Source organism: Macrosteles quadrilineatus, unplaced genomic scaffold (genome assembly GCF_028750875.1).
Source record: "Macrosteles quadrilineatus isolate MER2022 unplaced genomic scaffold, UCM_ALF_1.0 Scaffold_10__1_contigs__length_6754688, whole genome shotgun sequence".
Lineage (NCBI taxonomy): Eukaryota > Metazoa > Arthropoda > Insecta > Hemiptera > Cicadellidae > Macrosteles > Macrosteles quadrilineatus.
The window spans coordinates 5,980,488-6,001,957 of record NW_026542603.1 but is presented as its reverse complement, the minus strand read 5'-3'; the positions used below and the strand labels follow the sequence as shown (position 1 = coordinate 6,001,957).

Below are 21,470 nucleotides of genomic sequence, written 5' to 3'. Positions count from 1 at the left end.
ACCCCCATTTATTTTCTCAGCACAGGGATGTTGCTGGCCACAGGGTTGACTGCTATAGTGGTTGAGAAAAAAGGATGAAATACATTAAAAGAGTTGTAGATAATTAACTTTGGTAACGTCAAATTCAGACGAGTAGACCGTGTCCAGCTACTTGCCATAATAAATAACGCGATGAAAGTAGAGAATTCTTACCCGTAAACCCCAACACATTGTTTCAACGTATCAGCATCGCTAAGAATTCTGATGAAGAACTAAAACACTTCTTGTCCTTCTTACGGAGAAAATTCCAAAAATCTGTAAATTTAAAATGCCCATGTTATTCTTATGGAGACTAAGTAAACTGTTGTAGTTTGCTTGTTTATGAACATATTTTGATCAAATTTGGAAAATGCATTCATTTCATACTAAATTATTACATTTTACAAAAAACACCTCTTTGCCCTCCCTGTTGCAGCAAACCTAAGTACTCTTTAAACTTTTATTTAAATAGGGAATAAATGTGATATTTCTAAGGAGACATTTTAGTATAAATCCAATCAGGGAAATGGAAATTCGCTTAGTCTGCAGGTTTGCTGCGGCGGGGGTATTTTTAAGTGTGTTTCAGTTTGTTATCATGAATAAATAGTTAAAATTATCGTAACATGGGTTGTTTCCATGGAAACGTAATGTAAAACGGTAGCATTTAGCAATGTTTTTAATTTTTTTGTACTTCTGGCCTTTTTGAATGTGCTCTAGTGGCAAAACGGTTCGTCGTAGAAACAAACATTATATAGGAAACTTGTAGTAAATTTTGTCATCTTTAATTTTACAAAGCAGGATTTTCTCAAAACCCCATACTTACTGAGATTTGCCAAGAGAACCAAAAAATGTGCCCAAATTTGAAGGTTTTTCACAAAATAACCAATGTTCCGGGCAAAATATCTGTCAGCAAACCTCATATTCGTGTTCAGCGACCCAAAAAACATAAAGAAAAGTGATGATTAGGACTGTACCTAAACTTTCCGCTAACTGTCACTTATATTCCTAATATGCCTAGCCTATAAGAGCTTGGCACACTCCGGTCAATAATGTATAAACAGTAATATCTGTTAATACTAATAACTAATATGTTAATATGTTAATATTACTAATAACTACTATATACTAATAACCTAGAAAACATTTAGTTATCTTGATGGTGTTTAAACTAACTGTATTAACTATTAAACAGTCCGTTTTAATTCCATGAAACATGCCTAAACACTACTATGCACTTTTGTTGTGTTATGATAAAGACCTATTATGTGATTGACACTAGAGTCTAATGACAGTTTTACGTTGCAGCCAGGCTTTACAATCATAAGTCAGCCAATAACATTCAAACGTAAGTAAAACTTGCATACTTATTTCATTATTTTAGAAAAAAAACTAGCCGCTATACCCGTGCCTTGCAACGGGGTTAAGATCCAGAAGAGACAATTTTGGTCCCTTGAAAATAATGGCAAGCAGCTTAATTTTAAAATAACGCCGTTGATTTTATTGAAGCCGCTGTGCATCTAAACAACAACTAAATTAACCACAATTTATAAAACAATATGTCATGATCAAGTTTATTAAAAATAAGAACACATTTATTTCCAACACCAAAGCACGCATGACACACAGATCGTAATACTCTTGAGATAAAACAATAAGTTCCAAATTGTCACTTCTGCTAGTCGCAGTATCAGTCAATAAAAATATATCAGTCAATGATATATTTTTAGGTATAACGAAGACATCCCATCTATATGGATCAGCTGTCGCCATTTTTTTAATAAAAAAAGAATGTAGTTGTGTGAGCCAGTCACAGATTGCCCTAGTGTCTAAAACTCTATTTTGTACCTTATTTTTCGTTACTGACATAGTTGCTGGGTCACAACAGTTGCTATAGCTCATAATAAGTTATTCCATCAGTTTGACTTGGTAAAAACCATCATGTAATCGGCATAAATCAGTAATTTAGATCAGCGCAATCTGTAGGTGGCTCAGACCAACTAAGACAAATTTTATTAAACACCTGGCTACAACTTTAACATGGGGATGGAATGTATATAGACATTCCATCCCCATGTTAAATTTGTAGCCAGATTTTTTATCCAAATCGTCGTAGTTGGTGTGAGTCACCTACAGATTGCACTACAAGTCACAAGTCACCTACAAACTTGTTTACTTGTTAAGTCAAACATTGGGTATGACTTGTGGTGAGCTATAACAATTGTTATGATCCATCAACGTGGTCAGCAACAAACAATAAGGTATAAATTAGAATTTTAGACACTAGTGCATTCTTTGATTGGCTCACACATCTACTTTCTTTTTTAATAAAAAATTTTCGACAGCTGGTCCATATGGATGGGATGTCTACTTCAGTATCCAATATCCAATGGCATAAGCAAACAACATAGTGAGTAATTTGCCCTGTATCACAATAGTCCCAAACCTATTAAACATGAATATCTCTGCAGTTACCAATCAACGACTCCTGTTGACTGTGGTTCACAGTGAGTCTGAGGAAAGTTGTTGAACATAGCCTAGATAGTGTAGATATACATAATTTAAACTTGCTGCTAGCTGCCCTTAAAAAATTGGGTCGTATTTCATATTTATTTATTTTTTATTTTACTAATATTTTTTTCCTCGGCTTATCTACTTAATTGACATAACATTTATTTAACAAACTTTTCGATTGAATTTGTTTTATATATTTTTTCAGATGAAAAAGATTATTTTAACGGCAAGGAGCTAAAAAAAAAGGACTTCAAAAAAATGTTTTATTCAAATGCGTCCGTAAGATTTCTGATTCGTTGCTACAAAATTGAAAACAGCTACATTTCTGTAATTGCCTCTCCTAGCGGAGTCAAATTTGGGACAATAACAGGCATAAATTGTTTACAAAACCAATTTTACGAGTATAAGGTCGTCACTACTAAGGGTAACAAATGGATTCTCTCCGAAGACAGATTAAAATATGGGAATCGTCTGAAAGAACCATATTGCTGGTATTATGGGTGTGACGAAGAAAAGGACCCAAATGAGAATGTCATGATATTCTTTTTCTTTTGGCCCGAAGAATCAACGGGATCTTTACAGGACACTAATGGAGAAATACAAACAACCACTAAACCTGGATGGCGTATCGTAGAGGTGAGGGAATGGAATGCTTAAATACCACGGTCCAAGCTATAGTTTAGCCAATCATACAATTAAATTAACCAATATAAAATTATGAGAATAATTAAGGATAACATCAATGAAACACACCGGCAGAGTGGTTATTGGAATGTTCGTCAAAGTAAACGATTATAATTCAACAATCGTTTTGTAAAACTAGCAATATTATTCCGTAAAATATTCACTTATTAAGGTTTAGAATAAAATTATACAAAATAAACTCATTTACTATTTAGGCCAGTAAATTAGAATTAAAAACACATTTTGAGAAATTCATTCCCAGCAAGCTGAAATCGTGTTAATACCTTAATATAAAAATATAACCTTTTGAATGAGTTAAGCTGTACCATATTATACGTGTTCTGATAAAAATTTAATTTCAATTTTAAAAATGCAATTGAAATTATCATTATGTAGTTTAAAAGTTGAAAAATATGAGATTTTATTAGGCAATGTCAATAAATTTGTAAAAATGGCTGTTGCCGGAAGTAGGAGTGAGATATAACTATCCAAATAGCGTATTTTTATCGCAATTTGCGTGTTTAATAATGCCTTGAAATTATTTGCCACTGACTACCAAACACCTTGTATATTGCTTTCGTTTTAAATTCTATTTTTTTTTATTTTCAATCTCATAACAAATTTATGTTTATAAATTTTAATTTTAATGAATTATACGCGAATTAATTAGCTGTTGTCACCTGTTTGCCATGTTATCAAGGGACATCAGCCATCAGGTGCTAAACAACACTACTTGCGACGTTGCCAACTCTACCAGACCGTGGCCTGGAGTTAAAGGTGTGGCTGTGTGTAAAATAGTGATGAGTTTCGTTAAAGGCTGATATAGGGATAAATTATGGCAAACCTGCGGACTCAGGCAATTCCCAAAATATTTTGATCGAGATAAGACCGTAACAGCTGATATTTAGTTTACAATTTTTCTCATTAAAACAAACTATTCTAGTTATTTATTTTCGCAATAATTTGTTGCATCTTTTTCCTTCTAAAGTCTCTCAGAAACTGTTTATAATGCAATAATGGTAAATAGTTGTTAACGCAACCAGCACCTAAAGATAGTCTCTACGACACAAATAGAAATTTAAGGCACGAGACTTAGTGAATGCCTCAAAAACTTCTACGAGTGCCGTAAAGGCTAATTAAGCGAGTTGTTTACACTCCTTTCCGATCGTTTGTCAATTAGGTTTGTACAACTTCATAACCTAAATTATTTCTTTTAATTTTTTTAGGGAATATGTACTGCTAGCAGCACTCTTACTACAGGGTGTCTTGCAACCATATGAACTAACTTTGTCACGTTATTCAGCATGTCAAAACAAACACGAAATGTAATATAGCATGTGTCCTATCTCATTCCGTTATCGGTCTATCTGTCTACTACGTGATTTTTACAAAAACATTCATAACTCCTTAACTGTTTGAGCTACATTGTTGAAATTCTGTAAACATGTTCATCTTATTGACCAATATCTTGGTCTATTTTATAAGCTTAGTTTGTACAACGAATAACATTGTTTAAACGGAGAAAGATGAAGGTATGGTAAGACATAAAACTAATTTCTCAGTTATTCTTTGTACAAACTAAGCTTATAAAATATTTTTGAAACCGGCATAACGTTTAATAGATTTTACATCACTTGCAAATATTTTGTAAAATTAACGGTTCCATGGAATTTGGCATCGAATATTTTTAAAAGCCGCCAATTTTAATCGGTTCACGAGTTTTTATTGATATTTTTCACAAAGATATTGGTCAATAAGATGAACATAAAAAAAAATCCAACACTGTGGCTCAAGTGGTTAAGGAGTTATGAATGTTTTTTGTAAAAATTACATACCCACAGATGGACCGAAAACGGAATGGACACATGTTATATTACAGTTTTAGTGAATTTCCCATATAGGGAATAAGCTATTACCGTAGGTCTCATGGTAAGACCTAGACCCGGGACCGATTTACTTTTTCGTTTTGAGGTCCCCAGAGGCCAAAAACAACATCCGTTCAAATTAATATATATATATATATATATATATGTGTGTCCGTTAGCGCGATAACTCGAGCAAAAATGATCCGATTTCGATGAAATTTGGTACAAACGTGTAAATCTACGTTTATTCAAACGAGTTTGCGAACCAGCATGATCGGACGATGGGAACGGGGTTTTATGGGGGGTTTTATGGGGTAAAAATGGGTTTTTCTAATTTTTGACCCTAAAAACTTTAAATTTCTAAATTTATCTCTAGACCATTTTGAAGAGCTTAAAAAAACAAACAATTTAGTATATTGAAGTGTTATTGAATGTTCATTGACTACGGAGAAAATTCCCATGTTATTCTTATGGAGAATAAATAAACTGTTCTAGTTTGCTTGTTTATGGATATATTTTAATCAAATTTGGCAATTTGGTTTATTTCATACTAAGCTATCAATATTTCAATTGAAAAAACACACCTCAACATCTTCCCCGTAGCAGCAAACCTAACTACTCACTAAAATTAATGTTATTTAAATAGGAAATAAATCTGAAAATTTATAGGGAATATTTTAGTAGAAATCAAGCCGGGTAAATGGAAGTTCGCTTAGTATGCAGGTTTGCTGCGACGGGGGTATTTTGTTTATTTTGACGTGCTGAATAACGTGCCAAAGTTTGTTCATATGGTTGCAAGACACCCTAAGTACTGTTTCATGTACAAAATAGACAAATATTGCACATTTGTGGCAAAACTGAATGTATGGACACAGTTTAGTTACCAAATTTAAATTAAAACAAATAAAATTAAAATTTCTCTTAAATTATTAACATTATCAGTGAAAAAGAATCAATAAACATTTTTGCAAACTTATTATTTTTTCGTCACTTGGAAAGCTGCGTAACTTGGAAAATAATATGTTAATTTAGGTGGTAAAAGATTAGTACAAACCGTTCAAGCCCTTACTTCTATTTCGTATATAGGACTGATGTGCCTTTTTTAAGATCTTTTAATTAACTTTCCTGAAACTCTTGGTTTGCAAATCGTTTGGTTCAATAATTCTTACGTTATGTTTGAGTTTTCAGTAGAAGTCGGGAGGTCGACAATTGAATTGGACGTTACCAGCTGACAAGTTGGCGTTTTAGCATTACAATTTTACTCCTTGAAACATTCCCTCTGGTCCGTTACTTTACCACACTAGTGCTGTAAAGTAAGCAAACCATGCGGCAAAGTGAATCTTTTTAATTCAAACAGTTGAATTTAAAAGGATATTTAAAAAAATAAAAATATCTAAATTTAAAAGTTTTATTTTGGATCAAGGCAATCATCCAGAATCAATAAAAATTATTAAATAAGTAATTTTCGTTAATAAAAAGAGTAAACTATATGTTTGTTGGACCCCAGTCTCCGTTCGAGCCTTTACAACCAGAAGACAAAGACAACCCTGCAAATGACCAAAACCAGAATCAGGTCTCAGCACTTACACAGACTCAACAACAGTCATTACAGGCAAGTATATTTTAGGTTGTAATTATCAACTTTAGATGTGCAGTTATAACAACTAAGACGGCTCTATGAAGCGTATTCTGTGATTTAAAGCTAGTGTACGGATATCTCTGAATACTCATTATTGATTCTATAATTGCTAACTTAAAACTAAATTTCACTATTCCAAAATTCATTCATTGGTGTTTTGCAATATCACGGTCAGAAATAAGTTGGTCATAAATTATTGTACACATTTTAAGACTAATTTAAAAAATGGTAGTAATTATAAAAAGTGGTTATAAAATGTCAGTAAAAATCACCTAAACTGTGAGTGTAATATACCCTCTATACAGGGTGATTGATATAAGTGTGCTAGCCGTTTTATTCGAAAACCATAAGAGATATCAAAAAAAGTTAAATGGTAAGTGCCTTAGACTTTTTATTTAAAAAATTGTAGTAAAGTCAAAAAAATTATTTTAGCCGCCATTTTTCTAATATGGCCGCCAACTTTGATTTTTCTTATGGAACAGCCTGTATTTTATTTTGTATTCTAGTAGAAAATGTAATTTTAAGACGATTTTATTCTTGTGTTTTTTTTTATAAACCTAACCGTTTCAAAGATAATAATGGTTTAAGTTGTGAAACTTTGAATGGTTTTCGAATAAAACAGCTGGCATGCTTGCTTAGGCCTTTTTTGAAACTCTTTCTCAAGCAGAAATTTCAAAACTTTAACCATTATTATCTTTGAAACGGTTAGGTTTATGAAAAAAATCACTAGAATAAAATCGTCTTAAAATTACATTTTCTACCAGAATACATAATAAAATACAGAGTGTTCCATAAGAAAAATCAAAGTTGGCGGCCATATTGGAAAAATGGTGGCTAAAATAATTTTTTTGACTTGACTACAATTTTTTAAATAAAAAATCCAAGGCACTTACCATTTTTAACTTTTTAGCGATTTCCCATATAGGGAATAAGCTATTACCGTAGTACTCATGGTAAGACCTGGACGCGGGACCGATTTTTTTTTTCGTTTTGAGGTCCCTAGAGGCCAAAAACACCATCCGTTCAAATTCATATATATATATATATATATATATATTTATATATATATATATGTGTCCGTTAGCACGATAACTCGAGCAAAAATGATCCGATTTTGATGAAATTTGGTTCAAACGTGTAAACCTACGTTTATTCGAACGAGTTCGCGATCCAGCATGATCGGACCATGGGAACGGGGGTTTACGGGGGGTTTTATGGGGTAAAAATAGGTTTTTCCCATTTTTGACCCAAAAAACATAAAATGTTGCAATTTCTTTCCAAACCATTTTGTAGAGCTTAAAAAAACAAATAATTTAGTATATTGTAGCGTTATTATGCGCCTAATGGTTACGGAGAAAATTCCAAAAAATTGTAAATTTAAAATTCCCATGTTATTCTTATGGAGAATAAGTAAACTGTTGTAGTTTGCTTGTTTATGAACATATTTTGATCAAATTTGGAAAATGTTTTTATTTCTTACCAACTATTAACATTTTACAAAACAAAAAAGTTTTACCCTCCCTGATGCAGCAAACCTAAGTACTTGTTAAACTAATTCTATTTAAATCGGGAATAAATGTTATATTTGTAAGTAGACATTTCAGTGTAAATCAAATAAGTCAAATGGAAATTCGCTTAGTCTGCAGGTTTGCTGCGGCGGGGGTATTTTGATATCTCTTATAGTTATCGAATAAAACGACTGGCACACTTATATCAATCACCCTGTATAGTTTTCTTCTCAATGACAAGTGTTGTGGCATAAGTCAGCTGGCCAACATTAGACCTTCACCATACCAGCTGTGTATGACATTCATTTGATGAATCAAACATTAACTGACCTCAGTATCAAGATTACTAGTGTACAAGAAAAAATTAATTACTGACATCCATATAAAAATCCCAAAGTACCGATGAACTTTTGAGAAAACTACAAGTCACACCCCTATAAATCATATACCTAAAATGTTCGTCATGGCGAGAAACCTTAAGCAAAACTATCTATTATTTCATAAATTGCTCTTTAATTGTTTAATGGTTGTAACTCCTTTCTAAAGGGAACTTTCCATAGACCTAATGTTCAAAATACCTCAGCTGTACTTATTTGTTTGTTATTCTTTCACTTAATACCTTATTAAAATCAGATGTGATTATTTGTTTGTATAACTGTATTCTGTTTTGTTTATTTCAGCTTAACTTAATCAGTCAATAGTCTTACCAAAGATTACATATGCTGTCTTACTAATACTAATGCAGTCAAACGGGGTGAAGCCCGTGGGTATAACAGCTAGTTTTAATTATTATTTATTTGCGGTTACTATATACTGTAAAACTGCTTTATATTTGATATTTTATGAAACAACCCGTACAGTATTAAATAAAACTATTGATTTCCGTACCGGGTTGGGAGGCATTTCGAGTGGATTTCATGGCTACTTTGAAGAAAAGCATTGGACTTAATAGGAGAGTCCATATGAACAAACTTTGTCACGTTATTCAGCATGTCCAAATAAACAAAAATATGTAATATAACAAACTGTGATTTATAATTTCATAAAAAATCATATTAATTTCACACATCACACATTATTATATTCTTAATTCTCACTGACCACTCTCATTTCACTCATATTCAAAAATTTTAATTGTAAAATTATCCTGGATCTGATTTAATTTCTGAGAAGAAAGACCTAATGTCTGTCACCTGATTGATTGGGCGAACGTAATGTTTTCTTTGTTCTGGGTCCAGCATTTGTAAAACCTGCCATACAGTAAAGGCAACGTTGACTTCCTCGTCAAACATGTTGAGGATCTACTGTAGAAGCGAATGAACAAATAATAATGAAGTTCTGTTGTTTGAAAATACAGTATACTGCGTCGTGCTTGAACCTACCATACACTCGATGAGCAAAGAAGAAAACACTTGAAGCAAAGCGTTGTGCAATATTTTGATTCAGGTGAAATGCTGGATCAGTGTGCGCCCAGTGTCTATTCTGAAACTCTATACTCAGTTAGTTCTCCACGAATTCGTTTGGATATAAAGATATACCTTTTGGGCTTCGTCATTCTCATACATCTCTGGAATAATTTTTAGAATGTGTAACTTTAATTGAGTAAATTTTTTTTCCAGAAAACTAGACATCTCCAGAACATTGACATAGAAGGCAAGAATATTATAAAGCGTAAGTTTCACTATATATTTAGTATGCAATTAAAATTAAGCCCCATTTTTTCTGGAACCGTTTTTAATGTAACCTATGTAAAATAAGCCATTATATGGTAAATTTAAAATAAAACAAATAATTGAACCACATGAAACTATAACTGAGCTAAACAATTTAGCTGAAAATCTACTGTTGTGCGATTTTTGCAGGTGAGGAAATAATACTGGAAGACATTACCAGTACAGGATCATGGGTTCTGGTAGCAAAGTACCGACAGAAATACGATCCTGGATTTGTACTACTTTGCCAACAATCAGCGGACAACAAATACTACTCTAGTGTTTTCAGTGGCGAAGTTCACGTTCTTACAATAGCAAATCACGATTGCTCACCCAAGAGAGATTCTGGATTTTTGATAATTGTTTCAATCGATGAAAGAGACAAAACAAGTGGGAAAGAGTTTGTCTTTGTAAAATCGTCAGCCAATGCCATGTTTAGCATTTGTAGAAAATGTAAGTCAGTTGAATATCTTCCTGCTTATCAAGCCTGGAAACGTTCATCTTGGTATCAGGTAAATGTAAAGAAATGTCAATCCTAAACTATTAACATTTTACAACAAAAAACCCTTTTTTACCCTCCCTGCTGCAGCAAACCAAAGTACTTGTTAAAATAATTCTATTTAAATAAGGAATAAATGTGATATTTTTTAAGGAGGAATTTTAGTGTAAATCCAATCAGTCAAAAATGGAAATTCGCTTAGTCTGAAGGTTTGCTGCGGCGGGGGTATTTTAAGAGTTCTTACACTACAGAGTTTTGTAATTATTATTATCTTAACCGTTACTATTTTTTAAGGAGGAATTTTAGTGTAAATCCAATCAGGCAAAAATGGAAATTCGCTTAGTCTGAAGGTTTGCTGCGGCGGGGGTATTTTAAGAGTTCTTACACTACAGAGTTTTGTAATTATTATTATCTTAACCGTTACTCGTTAGACACTTTTTTCGATCTCTTAAGGCTACTACCAAGACCGATGATTTATTTGTCAGAACAGTACTATCTACTAAAATCACAACATAATGGTTGACAAGGGCATTTCCATCTATATTTTCAGTATAAATCAACTAGGAAAGCAGTTGTTTTGGTGTGGTACGCAAGATCCGTTAAAAAGTAAGTAAAATCTTATGCATAATGGTTAAGGGCGGCTAAAAATGTTTTGATGGGTTTTAAATCTTACTCACGATAACATTTTTTTAGGAGCCTATAATGGAAGGATGCACACTGAAAAGTAAGTAATAATGAGATTATACTGTATAGTGTTTGTTAAAGTCTGTTATGAACATATGACAAAGAATTATAAAAAAATGGCTAGCACCTTTTAGTAAAAGATATATTTTTCATCCAAAATAAGGAGATATTCAACATGTTATGAAATAATATGGGTTAAACATGAAAATAGTTATTAAGATGGATACAAAGTACAATTGTTTACATTAAAATACAATTATCAGCGCTATGTAAGTCCAACTCCATTTTAGGTACCAATAATATCATCCGCATACTTGAATGAAAGGTCTTAGTGTGAAAATATCAGTTTTCCGATAAACCTTCTCCTAAGGGTACGAACCTCAACTAAAGGGTTGTAATTAATCACAACTATTGCAGAAGCATCAGATGTGACATTTTTTCAACACACTACGATTTTTTCAAAAACATCGGCTAAAAAGCCGTTTTACAAAAATTTATTGGAGGCCGAAAGCTACGTATGGATGTCCATTCCAGCTGTCATAGTTATTTGGTGGCCGAGCAGGTTTTTACATCCTAAGGCCGAAAATCAGCTGTTCACTTATTTTCTTATAAAACACAACGTAACAGATATTTCATTGATTTTAGAAACAAAAGAACACTGTGCACTGCTCAGTTTCATTATATTTTCCTTGGTTTAATTTAATCAGTGGTGTGGCAAAACACAAATAATAAATTTGTCAATTAAATTAAATGTGAACTGAAATCTATGTTAAGATGAAATAAGAGTATTTTGTATTACCATTGATTATTAAATATAGCTATACATATACAACAGATTTAGAACACAAAAATCAACGATATACAATTTAGTTAGGCTGTTGATGTTATTCTTTAGTTTACTTTGAGCATAGGCTTAGCAAAACACAATAACTAAATTTACCTAAATATACATATAAAAAAACAATGTGATGTGCAAGTTATGTTAAGTTAATCTGACACATGTTAAGCAGTTCGAATTTATTTAAAGTAGCCTCCAACTTCATACAAAACATCTATACATTGTAATTTTCTTCCTGTTTCCATGAAAATATATATTTAATATTATTTTCATAACACTTAAGACACTTTAAAAATCAAAAGCATAGCCTGAGTTGGTACAGCAACGCTTTTAGAATATGTTTTTTTTTTTTTATTTATTGAAATGTCAAAGCAAATGTAAACATTGTGAGTATTCTCATTGCAGCCATGGACACCAATCAATATTTACTTTTAAAATCCTCACCTCGGAAATTTTAAAGCCAAAAGGGCAAAGCCCACGGTCAGTATCGAAGTATAAATAATGGTCGAAGTCCTATAATGGTCCTTGGTATGGTAGTTATATTTTTGTAAAATTTAAGCCCAGTTGGTTAAGTAGTTTTTGCACCTATTAGTTATACCATAGACTAACCAACACAAGTAGACTTCTCATCTCATTGTAAATTTTGAAGCACGTTTTTCATGTCTAGTTCATGTACGTGACACATGGGCGCTAGTGTCGACGAAGCTTTGTTTCTATTATTTTAGGGTTAATTTCTTGATTTGTGCTTTACTGTTTGGTTATATAACTAGGGGACAAGTTATTGTTTATGATTAGATCGTATCATTTGGTTAAACGGGGTTTTAAATGGCTGTAATAACGGGAAAAAAATTGTAAACAAAACACGACCTCTACAATAAACCGTACAGAACTAACAATAAAATTGTCTTCAGCTGTTCCACAAGGATGAGAAATCTACTAAGGGAGTATGTTTTATCTATGGTTATACACATATAGACAGACACCATTACATTTTTATATAATAAGTATAGAGTATAGATTAATGCATATTAAATGCACAATCAGTATCCATAGCATTGCAATATACTTGTTTTATTATCACCACTGCCTAGCAACTGTTTATTATTATTATTTTTGCCGATTCCTCAAAATAATTCTTCACATAATCTTAAAGCTGTGTTTTGTTGACTGTGGTGTTGACTGTATTATTCCGGTGAAGTTGTAATAGGGTATAGTGTGTGGTGAAAAATAGCTTTCGTACCAAGGACCGAAATGGTTTTGCCGGCTCGAGATGCTGAACGTTAGCGGCATTAACGCGACGCATTTGCCTTTCGTATAGAATGGCCTATTGTGATAAATTGATTAGTTTTGATTCTGCCACAAAGTTTAATGTAAATGCAATCAATTTCGGGTTTTATTAATCGCAAGTATATTAGGTAGTTATTTATCCCAGAGTATTTTCTCTGTGTCAGTAACTAATGATTATCATACCGTTTCAGAAACCCATATACTCAGAGGGGACCAAGTGTTACCAGTAGGCCTACTGAAAGGTAAACTAGTCGCCAGATACATCAGTGACGACGGACTCTACAATCTCAATTGCTATGAACGTAACAACAATGAACACGTATTGGACATCAGGAGAATATTAGGAGAAACATCAGCCATTCAAATCACAGGATTAGATTGTTCTACGGACGTGAATTCAGTATTTTATTTCGCATCCAGTTATGGCAGTTATACTGTAGGAGTGCCCTTAGCGGAGTCCCCCCAAAACGGCAGAAATTTCAAACTGAAAACCCCTTGGTGTATCTACAATGCCTGGTCCCCCACCTTAGCTGAATTAACCACAATCGAACCGAAAATCTATAATGAAGCCCTGACAAATATTAAATGGATCAAGGTAAAATTAACCTCATTTATTTACATTTTTCCGAGCAGAAAATATTAATAAAACTATTTACTTCATACTACATTATGTGCTTCGTGCACTTAGTCAGCTGATAAAATTAACAACGAATTGCAAAAAAGTATTTTTTGCATTCTTTAATTGTGTTCTTGGTGTTGGTTAGTCAATGATTGTGTTTAGCGAAGTGGCTTTACTGGCAGAACATTCGATTTTTACACGTTCAGTCATAGTAAGTAAATCTGTTCATTTAGGCTAATGTAATAAAATTCTCGTTTCTGTAAAATCAAACTATTGGATTACTAAAAGAGCTGGAATCTCGTGACAAAGGACCTGTGGACCTGTTCTCGGTACCTATAGATATCGAGCCAAAATTGATGTAATAACGATCGTTCACTACAATGCTCTTCGCAAATTTTGATTACTTGAAATATTTACTTACTTATAGTCAAAGCATTCTAGTATTCGTGCTTACTCTTACTTGAAATACTTGAGGTCTTCATTTTTGACCGACACTGTCGGATAAATTGCGTCAACTTATAAGAGCTTGTCAATAAACAGATATATTTACACGATTTACAATATTTACAATATTTACGATATTTACATTTTACTGTGGCATGGCGGAAAGATTTTGGCCTAGGATCTGAAAATAGGCTCCTCACTGAGTTCCCCCCATGATTCATGATAAGCTGAATATATGAAATATGAAGTCTCGGGATTTTAACACTATTGCGGGGTGTGATGCAATCGCTGGACCATACAGCAAATAGGCCCATAGCTCATCTCTTGGGTACGTACGCCTTCATATTTATTCATATAACAACCTTTTCGACGACGATCCTTGATACCAGTACTTTTCCATAGAACACATAGCCTACCTACTTAAGAAATAAAATTACAAATGTCCAAAAACCCAACATTGTGTGATTTTTGTCACATTCAACTGACTACTACAAGATCCCCGTACGTAGAACGGACACACAGCTAGTAAATAATATGAACCGTTAGAAATATTCCACAAATTTTAAATGGGAGTCCCATTTTCGAGTAAAATTGCATTTTACCGTTCTCCTCAACTTCAATCTTCAATTGACCAGTTGAGCAGTGGTCAATCATGAGACTCGCCAGTAGGCCTACTCCATAGCTTAAATCAGTTTGTTTCAGTCGTGTCCACGGTAAGGAAACGATTGTTATTAATAACACAATTATATTTACGTTATCCTTACGGCACCATAATAAATAGGTTCCCTCATAGCCCAGGGTTAAACGGTTAATAAATAACCCCCAAAACGTATGCATAAAATATACTCTACGATTACATGTCATGAAAATATGTATGACGAGATGTGTTTAATTTATTGTTTGTTACAGTAAAAAGTTGGCTATAAAACTAATTATAACTGTTACTAGTTAACCTGATTAGTATTAAAGTATACAAGCGATTGCCTGTTTATGGCAAATACATAGTAATTCAAAAAATTGTTTCAGGTGTCATTAGATTTTAACTTGCTGGTGAAACGTAAGTAATAGGCTAAACGAATGGGAGGTAGAATTAATGCTGTAAAATTATATCTACCGAAAACTACAAAAATGATATCTTGGTACCATAAACTAAATAAAGAAATAAAAATGCTTATAGAATAAAAATCGAATCTTGATTGTACGAGGATACGCTATTAAGATTTTCTGAATACTTGTCTGTTTATAATTAAATAATACAATAATACCTTGAAATTGTAGCTTGAAATCCACGGGCTTTTTAATACAGAGTATTTTTTTAGATCCCTGTAAACGGAATCAAACAAGAGTGTCCGAATTACCAATCAGCAAGCAAGGCCCCATAAAACCAATAATAAAACCCCAGGCCTATAATAATATTCACCTTTCTACAGAAATGATTTCTTACAGTTTATTAGTAGCTTGTACTATAGACCATGAGCCACCAATATTAAACCCTCCCCCCCGTGGGAATTTATGACTTATACTTTTTTTTTGTATTACCTACCAGATTAAGAATTCAGTTGTTTGCCTCTTTTAAATTACAGCGTATTCCGGAAAATAAAGAAAAACTGCCAAATTTAAAAAAAACTGTTTTATTAAGATTACATAAGGGTAGCCTACGTTAATTACTGGTGAAATATTTTTTATGGACTTCTTCAGTGTGTATTTAAAGTGTATTTTCAGATAAACTGGTTTTAAATACTTTTGTTAGACATAAATGTAACACTCACTTCATATTTTAATTCTTTATTTTACAACATTATTCTTGTATCATTGTTTTTGTTGTTCTTTTAACATATGTTTCTATTTCTTCTCTTTACAGTATAACATGAAAGTGCATAGGGTTGATTATATCAATTAGGATTATATCAATTGGGCCTTAACACAAAGGCTTCAAATAAAAATAAAAAAAGTTAATAAAATACCCCCGCTGCAGCAAACCTGCAGGCAATGCGGATTTCAAATTGGCCTGAATTGATTTTCAATTAAATATATCCAAACAACATTAGATTTAACGAGTACCTCTAGGAAAGAGATTTTAAGAGATTCTATTTAAATTAAATTAATTTTATTGAGAAATTTTTGATGTAAATTTTACTAGAATGTAAGGTTTCAGTAAAATTAACGTCTAAAACTTTGTTTTCCTCGTATCAAAATCGGATTTGCGACACTGACTTTATTTTTAAATCTCTTTAAAATAATGTGCCGATTGATATGGGTTGCCTTAAAAAAAAAATAAGTTTCTCTTATCAACCCTGTTTGTAGGTGGGGGGTGAATTTCAAAATATCACCAAAAAGAACCTTACATTACCCTAGAAACGTGTATTGAAGCTTGTTTGAATTTATGCATATTTGTGCAGCGTTAAAATAAATATCATATCCGAAAAATAATCAAATTTATGATTTTTGATTGTGTAATACAGTAGCTTAAACTTAACTGATTCAAACGATCAATAGCTCAAATTAAAGCCTATAATTAACTGATTATTTTGAGTCTAAAACATATAAAAAAAACTTCAACAATACTGGAGCTATTGATATTCAATCATAGAAAAACCTTATTAAGATTACCGTTAACACTATTACCCATATACTCAGAGGGGACCAAGTGTTACCAGTAGGCCTACAGAAAGGTAAACTAGTCGCCAGATACATCAGTGACGACGGACTCTACAATCTCAATTGCTATGAAAGTAACAACAATGAACACGTATTGGACATAATATCAGGAGAAACATCAGCCATTCAAATCACAGGATTAGATTGTTATACAGCTATGTAGAACATGTTGTTTTTTTTTATGTTGGATGTTCACCTTGCGTTTGCTTGAAACCCGTCCGATTTGAATAACTAATATCTTAATGCAAGCCGGTATTTCACTGAAGGTTCTTAGACCAAAATATATAGGGTACAATTATGAATGGTAAAATTACGTACAATTTAAAATGAAATACAAATTAAAAAATATATCAAATCTATGTTTTTTGGTCGAGTAATAAAGTAGATAAATATACGATGATGCTTGATGTGAAATATATGTGTGCATACTACCAATTTAAGACCTCAATCATGAAGATCGGACGTGTAGAAGAGCCAAAGAAACTCGGAAAATAAAAATAAACAAATTTAACTCCCTTTAGAAATACAAGGGGGCAAATTTCATTTACGTATAAGCCGAGTGGGACTGTCGATAAATATATACTGATGCTTGATGTGAAATCTGTGCGTGCATACCTTCAATTTGAGACCTCAATAATGAAAATCGGGTGGGTAGAAGCGCCAAACGAACTCGGAAAAGAAAACCAAAATTTAACTACCATAAGAAATACATGGGGAGAAAATGTCGTTTACGTATAAGCCGAGTGGGACTGTAGACAAATATATGCCGATGCTTGATGTGCAATCTGTACATTAATACCTTCAATTTGAGACCTCAATCATGAAAATCGGTCGGGTAAAACAACCAAACGAAATCGGAAAAGTAAAACTAATTTTTTTATGTATATATATTCTAACTATCATGATATTTTCGTGTTTTCTGGAACATGCTGTAATTCACAAGTGGCAACCCCTAAAATCTTAATGTACGTGTCAATACAAGCACAAAAATGTATATTTCAAAAATTCCCACCAAAGGGGAGGGGGGTATAGTATATCTAGTGCGGCCTTGGTATAGACCACCCTCCGCTCTACTAGTGTGTAACAATAATCAAGTCAGATATTGCATTAAAGTGATGCGAATCACAAATAAATTGTGAAGTTAATTTTAATAAGAGTTAAATTGTATTTTTCAGAGAAAGATATACTTTTGGAAGAACATGAGATAACTGTAGAAGAGAGTGATCTTAAAGCCGTATACCTAAGTAAATATGCTGACTATGGACGGAGTAACCATTACACCTTGTTGTGTTACAAAAGTGGACTTTCGGAACATATATCTGTCATCAAACAACTTGGATCCTTCAAACTAGCTGTTAAAGGACTGAACTGTTTGTCCCTATCAAGCTTACAATCAGTTTTCTTCTTATCACTTGACAACATGAAAATGACTGTAGGGTTCATTCGGCTATATAGCCCCGAGAAACAAATCTGGTGTCAGTATGACGTAAATTTAAGTGGGACTAAAACTGTCACTCCAGCTGATCCGCAACAAATTGATAAAGTGGTTTGGTTGGATGTAAGTATGTCATATAATTGCTTTCTATCTGTACATTGTCACATCTGTTCAAATGTTTGTTTTTTCCTACAGTCACCCGACAAAGTTGGCTTCCTTGTACTCTGCTAATTGCTGCATATTTATACTTTGCCGTACGGTTTATACTTTGTCGTACGGTTTATACTTTGCCGCACATCAGGATTCCAAACTGAACAACACAAAACAGCGTGGTTCTATTATGCACGTAATCCGTGTACGCTTGGAAATAGGTTGGCAACACTTAAAGATAATAATACTATGAGCAGCTGATTGACTATTATAACTACGATTTAACCTGTCATTTCGTGTTTAAAGTTTCGGTATTTCTGAACTTTCTGGACTTTTCTTTTAAACGTTTTTAAAACATTCCTACGATCTTAATACACAAGAAAATACCTTTAAAGCATTTTTTTAGGCGCGGAAACCACTTCAAATTACAAAAACATACGGAACTATATTTTCAAAACGCGGACCACATTTGTTGCCGAGGAAAAATAGCGGAGTGATACGGACCGTGGGTACTACTTTCTCTAGGGCACTATTTCTGTTGCCAGCTGAACCTAAAACCGTGTTGTATAGTGTTTGAAAGACTAATTATTTATATGCTTTATAGTGACTGTAGGGAAAATATAATGTGTAACACGAGTGAAAAAGGCCTTTGCTGCACTCGAGATCATTCCGCACTCGCCTGCGGCTCGTGCGTAAACATTGCTCTCGTGTGCAGCAAAGTGCCACTTTCACCACTAGTTACACAAATAACTATTGTTAACTTTGATGTTAGTTAGCTTGTCATATTGTTAGCTTTTTATATCATGCTGGATTCTTTGTTCAATAAAGCCTAACTAAAGGTAATTTCGTTTTCTAATGGTTTTATTCATTCAATCTACAACAATTTATTGAACAAAGAATCTTTTATTAAAATATACATCAACCTTTTGTCATGGAACTTATACTTAGACCTGAGATATTTAATGTCAATCCTATTGAAGTCCAAGATTGGAAACATTGGTTTCACACCATTGAAAACTTCATCGAAGCTAGTAAAATCAGTGAAGAACTGAGGCTTAAAGTATTAACCAATTTCATTTCACCATCCGTTTATGAGTATGTAAATGACTGTGAAACATACAAACAAGCAATTGATGTGTTGAAAAAGTTGTACTTGAAACCTGTCAATGAAATTTACGCACGTCATAAACTTAGAATCAGAAGACAAGATACTGGTGAGAACATTGATACTTATGTAGAATCTCTGAAGCGCCTTTCCAAGGATTGTAACTTTAAAGCTGTTAATGCTGTATCTAGTAGAGATGAATTCGTCAGAGACACATTCATTGATGGCTTGCTAGTACCTCACATTCGTCAACGATTGTTGGAGAGCTCTGCCTTGACTTTGGATGAAGCCGTTTCTCAAGCCAGATCACTCGATATTGCTAAATATAATTCTGAACAATAAAATTTAGAGAAGTTTTTACCAACCATTAACGCTGCAGCTTCAAAGACTATCAGTTAAAAGAATCGATACTTATCTAGCCCTGATCCAAGACCTTCGGCTGCCGAACCAGAATCGTATCCATCTCAAGAAAGTATAACATGTTCACTCAATCAGACATGTTACTTCTGCGGCTTTAAGAAACACAACAGAGCTGCTTGTCCAGCTAAAGAAGCTTTATGCAGAGGATGTGGCATTAAAGGTCATTACCAAAAGGTATGTAGAAAATACAAAACACAAACTTCTACAGTAAAGGCCTCAGTTTATCAGTCAAACTGTATAATCTCAAATTGCAAGATCATATTTACAAGAATGTGGTCTTCAGCGTACTTACAAACTTATGTTCTGACATTATTGTAGGGCATGATATTCTGAAAAGTCACTCAAGTTTACAAGTAAATTTTGGAGGAAAAGAGTCTCCTCTCAACATATGTAGTGTAGCCTTAGCTAACGTTGAGCCAGTAGAACTATTTGGTCATCTATCTCCAGATTGCAAGCCTATTGCAACAAAATCTCGAAGGCACTCAGCAATTGACGAACAATTTATTGAAAGTGAAATTCAATTACTTTTGAAAGATGGTATTATTGAAGAGAGCAGGTCTCCATGGAGAGCACAAGTCCTTGTTGTTTCATCAGATAACCACAAGCGGAGAATGGTTGTGGATTATTACAGACAATCGTTTTACAGAACTTGATGCGTTTCCTCTCCCTAGGATTGATGACATTGTCAACGAAGTAGCTTCACACAAAATTTGTAGTTCTATTGATCTTAAGAGTGCCTATCACCAAATCCCAATAACAGAAAATGACAAAGCTTACACGGCATTTGAGGCTTGCGGGAACTTGTACCAATTCACCCGAGTGCCATTTGGAGTTGGTAATGGTGTCCTTGCTTTTCAACGTACTTTAACCAACATAATTACTTGTAAAAAACGTGAAGGGGTTCAGGGGTTCAAGGGGTTGAAGGGGTTGATATAACAATCTGTGGTAATGATCAGGCTGAACATGACAGGAACTTGAAAAATTTAATGAAAGCTGTTTCCAAATATAATCTTACTTTGAACAAACATAAATTCAAGTTTTCTACAACCATGATCCATCTATTAGGTTATGTAATCAGTGTAAAATCAATAAGACCAGATCCAGATCATTTGCAACCCCTTCGAGATCTTCCCATTCCAACTAACTCAAACTCTCTTCACAGAGCTCTTGGTACCTATGTTCTCCCACTACTCACAATTCATTCCTAAGTTTTCTAAGAAGGTAGGCTGTTTAAACAGAAGTTCTTTTCTACTGAATGAAGAAGCTAAGTGTGTATTTGAAAGAATCCATTGTTAATGCAGTAACTTCTTCAATTGACTGTGATGGATTGTTAACAGTCGAAACCAATGCATCAAATCATGCAATACGCGCAGCTTTGGCTATTGATAGCAGAC

General features: G+C 33.3%; 1 protein-coding gene across 1 annotated transcript in view; it reads left to right on the top strand.

The window, feature by feature from the left end:
• LOC129004634 (uncharacterized) overlaps window positions 1-21,470 on the top strand; it is a 171,319-nt gene that overhangs the window by 67,602 nt on the left and 82,247 nt on the right. Inside the window, exons 16-24 of the mRNA XM_054433182.1 lie at window positions 1,324-1,363; window positions 2,735-3,165; window positions 6,586-6,690; window positions 9,845-9,896; window positions 10,088-10,449; window positions 11,130-11,160; window positions 13,437-13,840; window positions 15,335-15,365; window positions 18,142-18,524. Coding sequence (XP_054289157.1) covers window positions 1,324-1,363; window positions 2,735-3,165; window positions 6,586-6,690; window positions 9,845-9,896; window positions 10,088-10,449; window positions 11,130-11,160; window positions 13,437-13,840; window positions 15,335-15,365; window positions 18,142-18,524 — 1,839 coding nt within the window. The remainder of the gene's footprint in view (window positions 1-1,323; window positions 1,364-2,734; window positions 3,166-6,585; window positions 6,691-9,844; window positions 9,897-10,087; window positions 10,450-11,129; window positions 11,161-13,436; window positions 13,841-15,334; window positions 15,366-18,141; window positions 18,525-21,470) is intronic.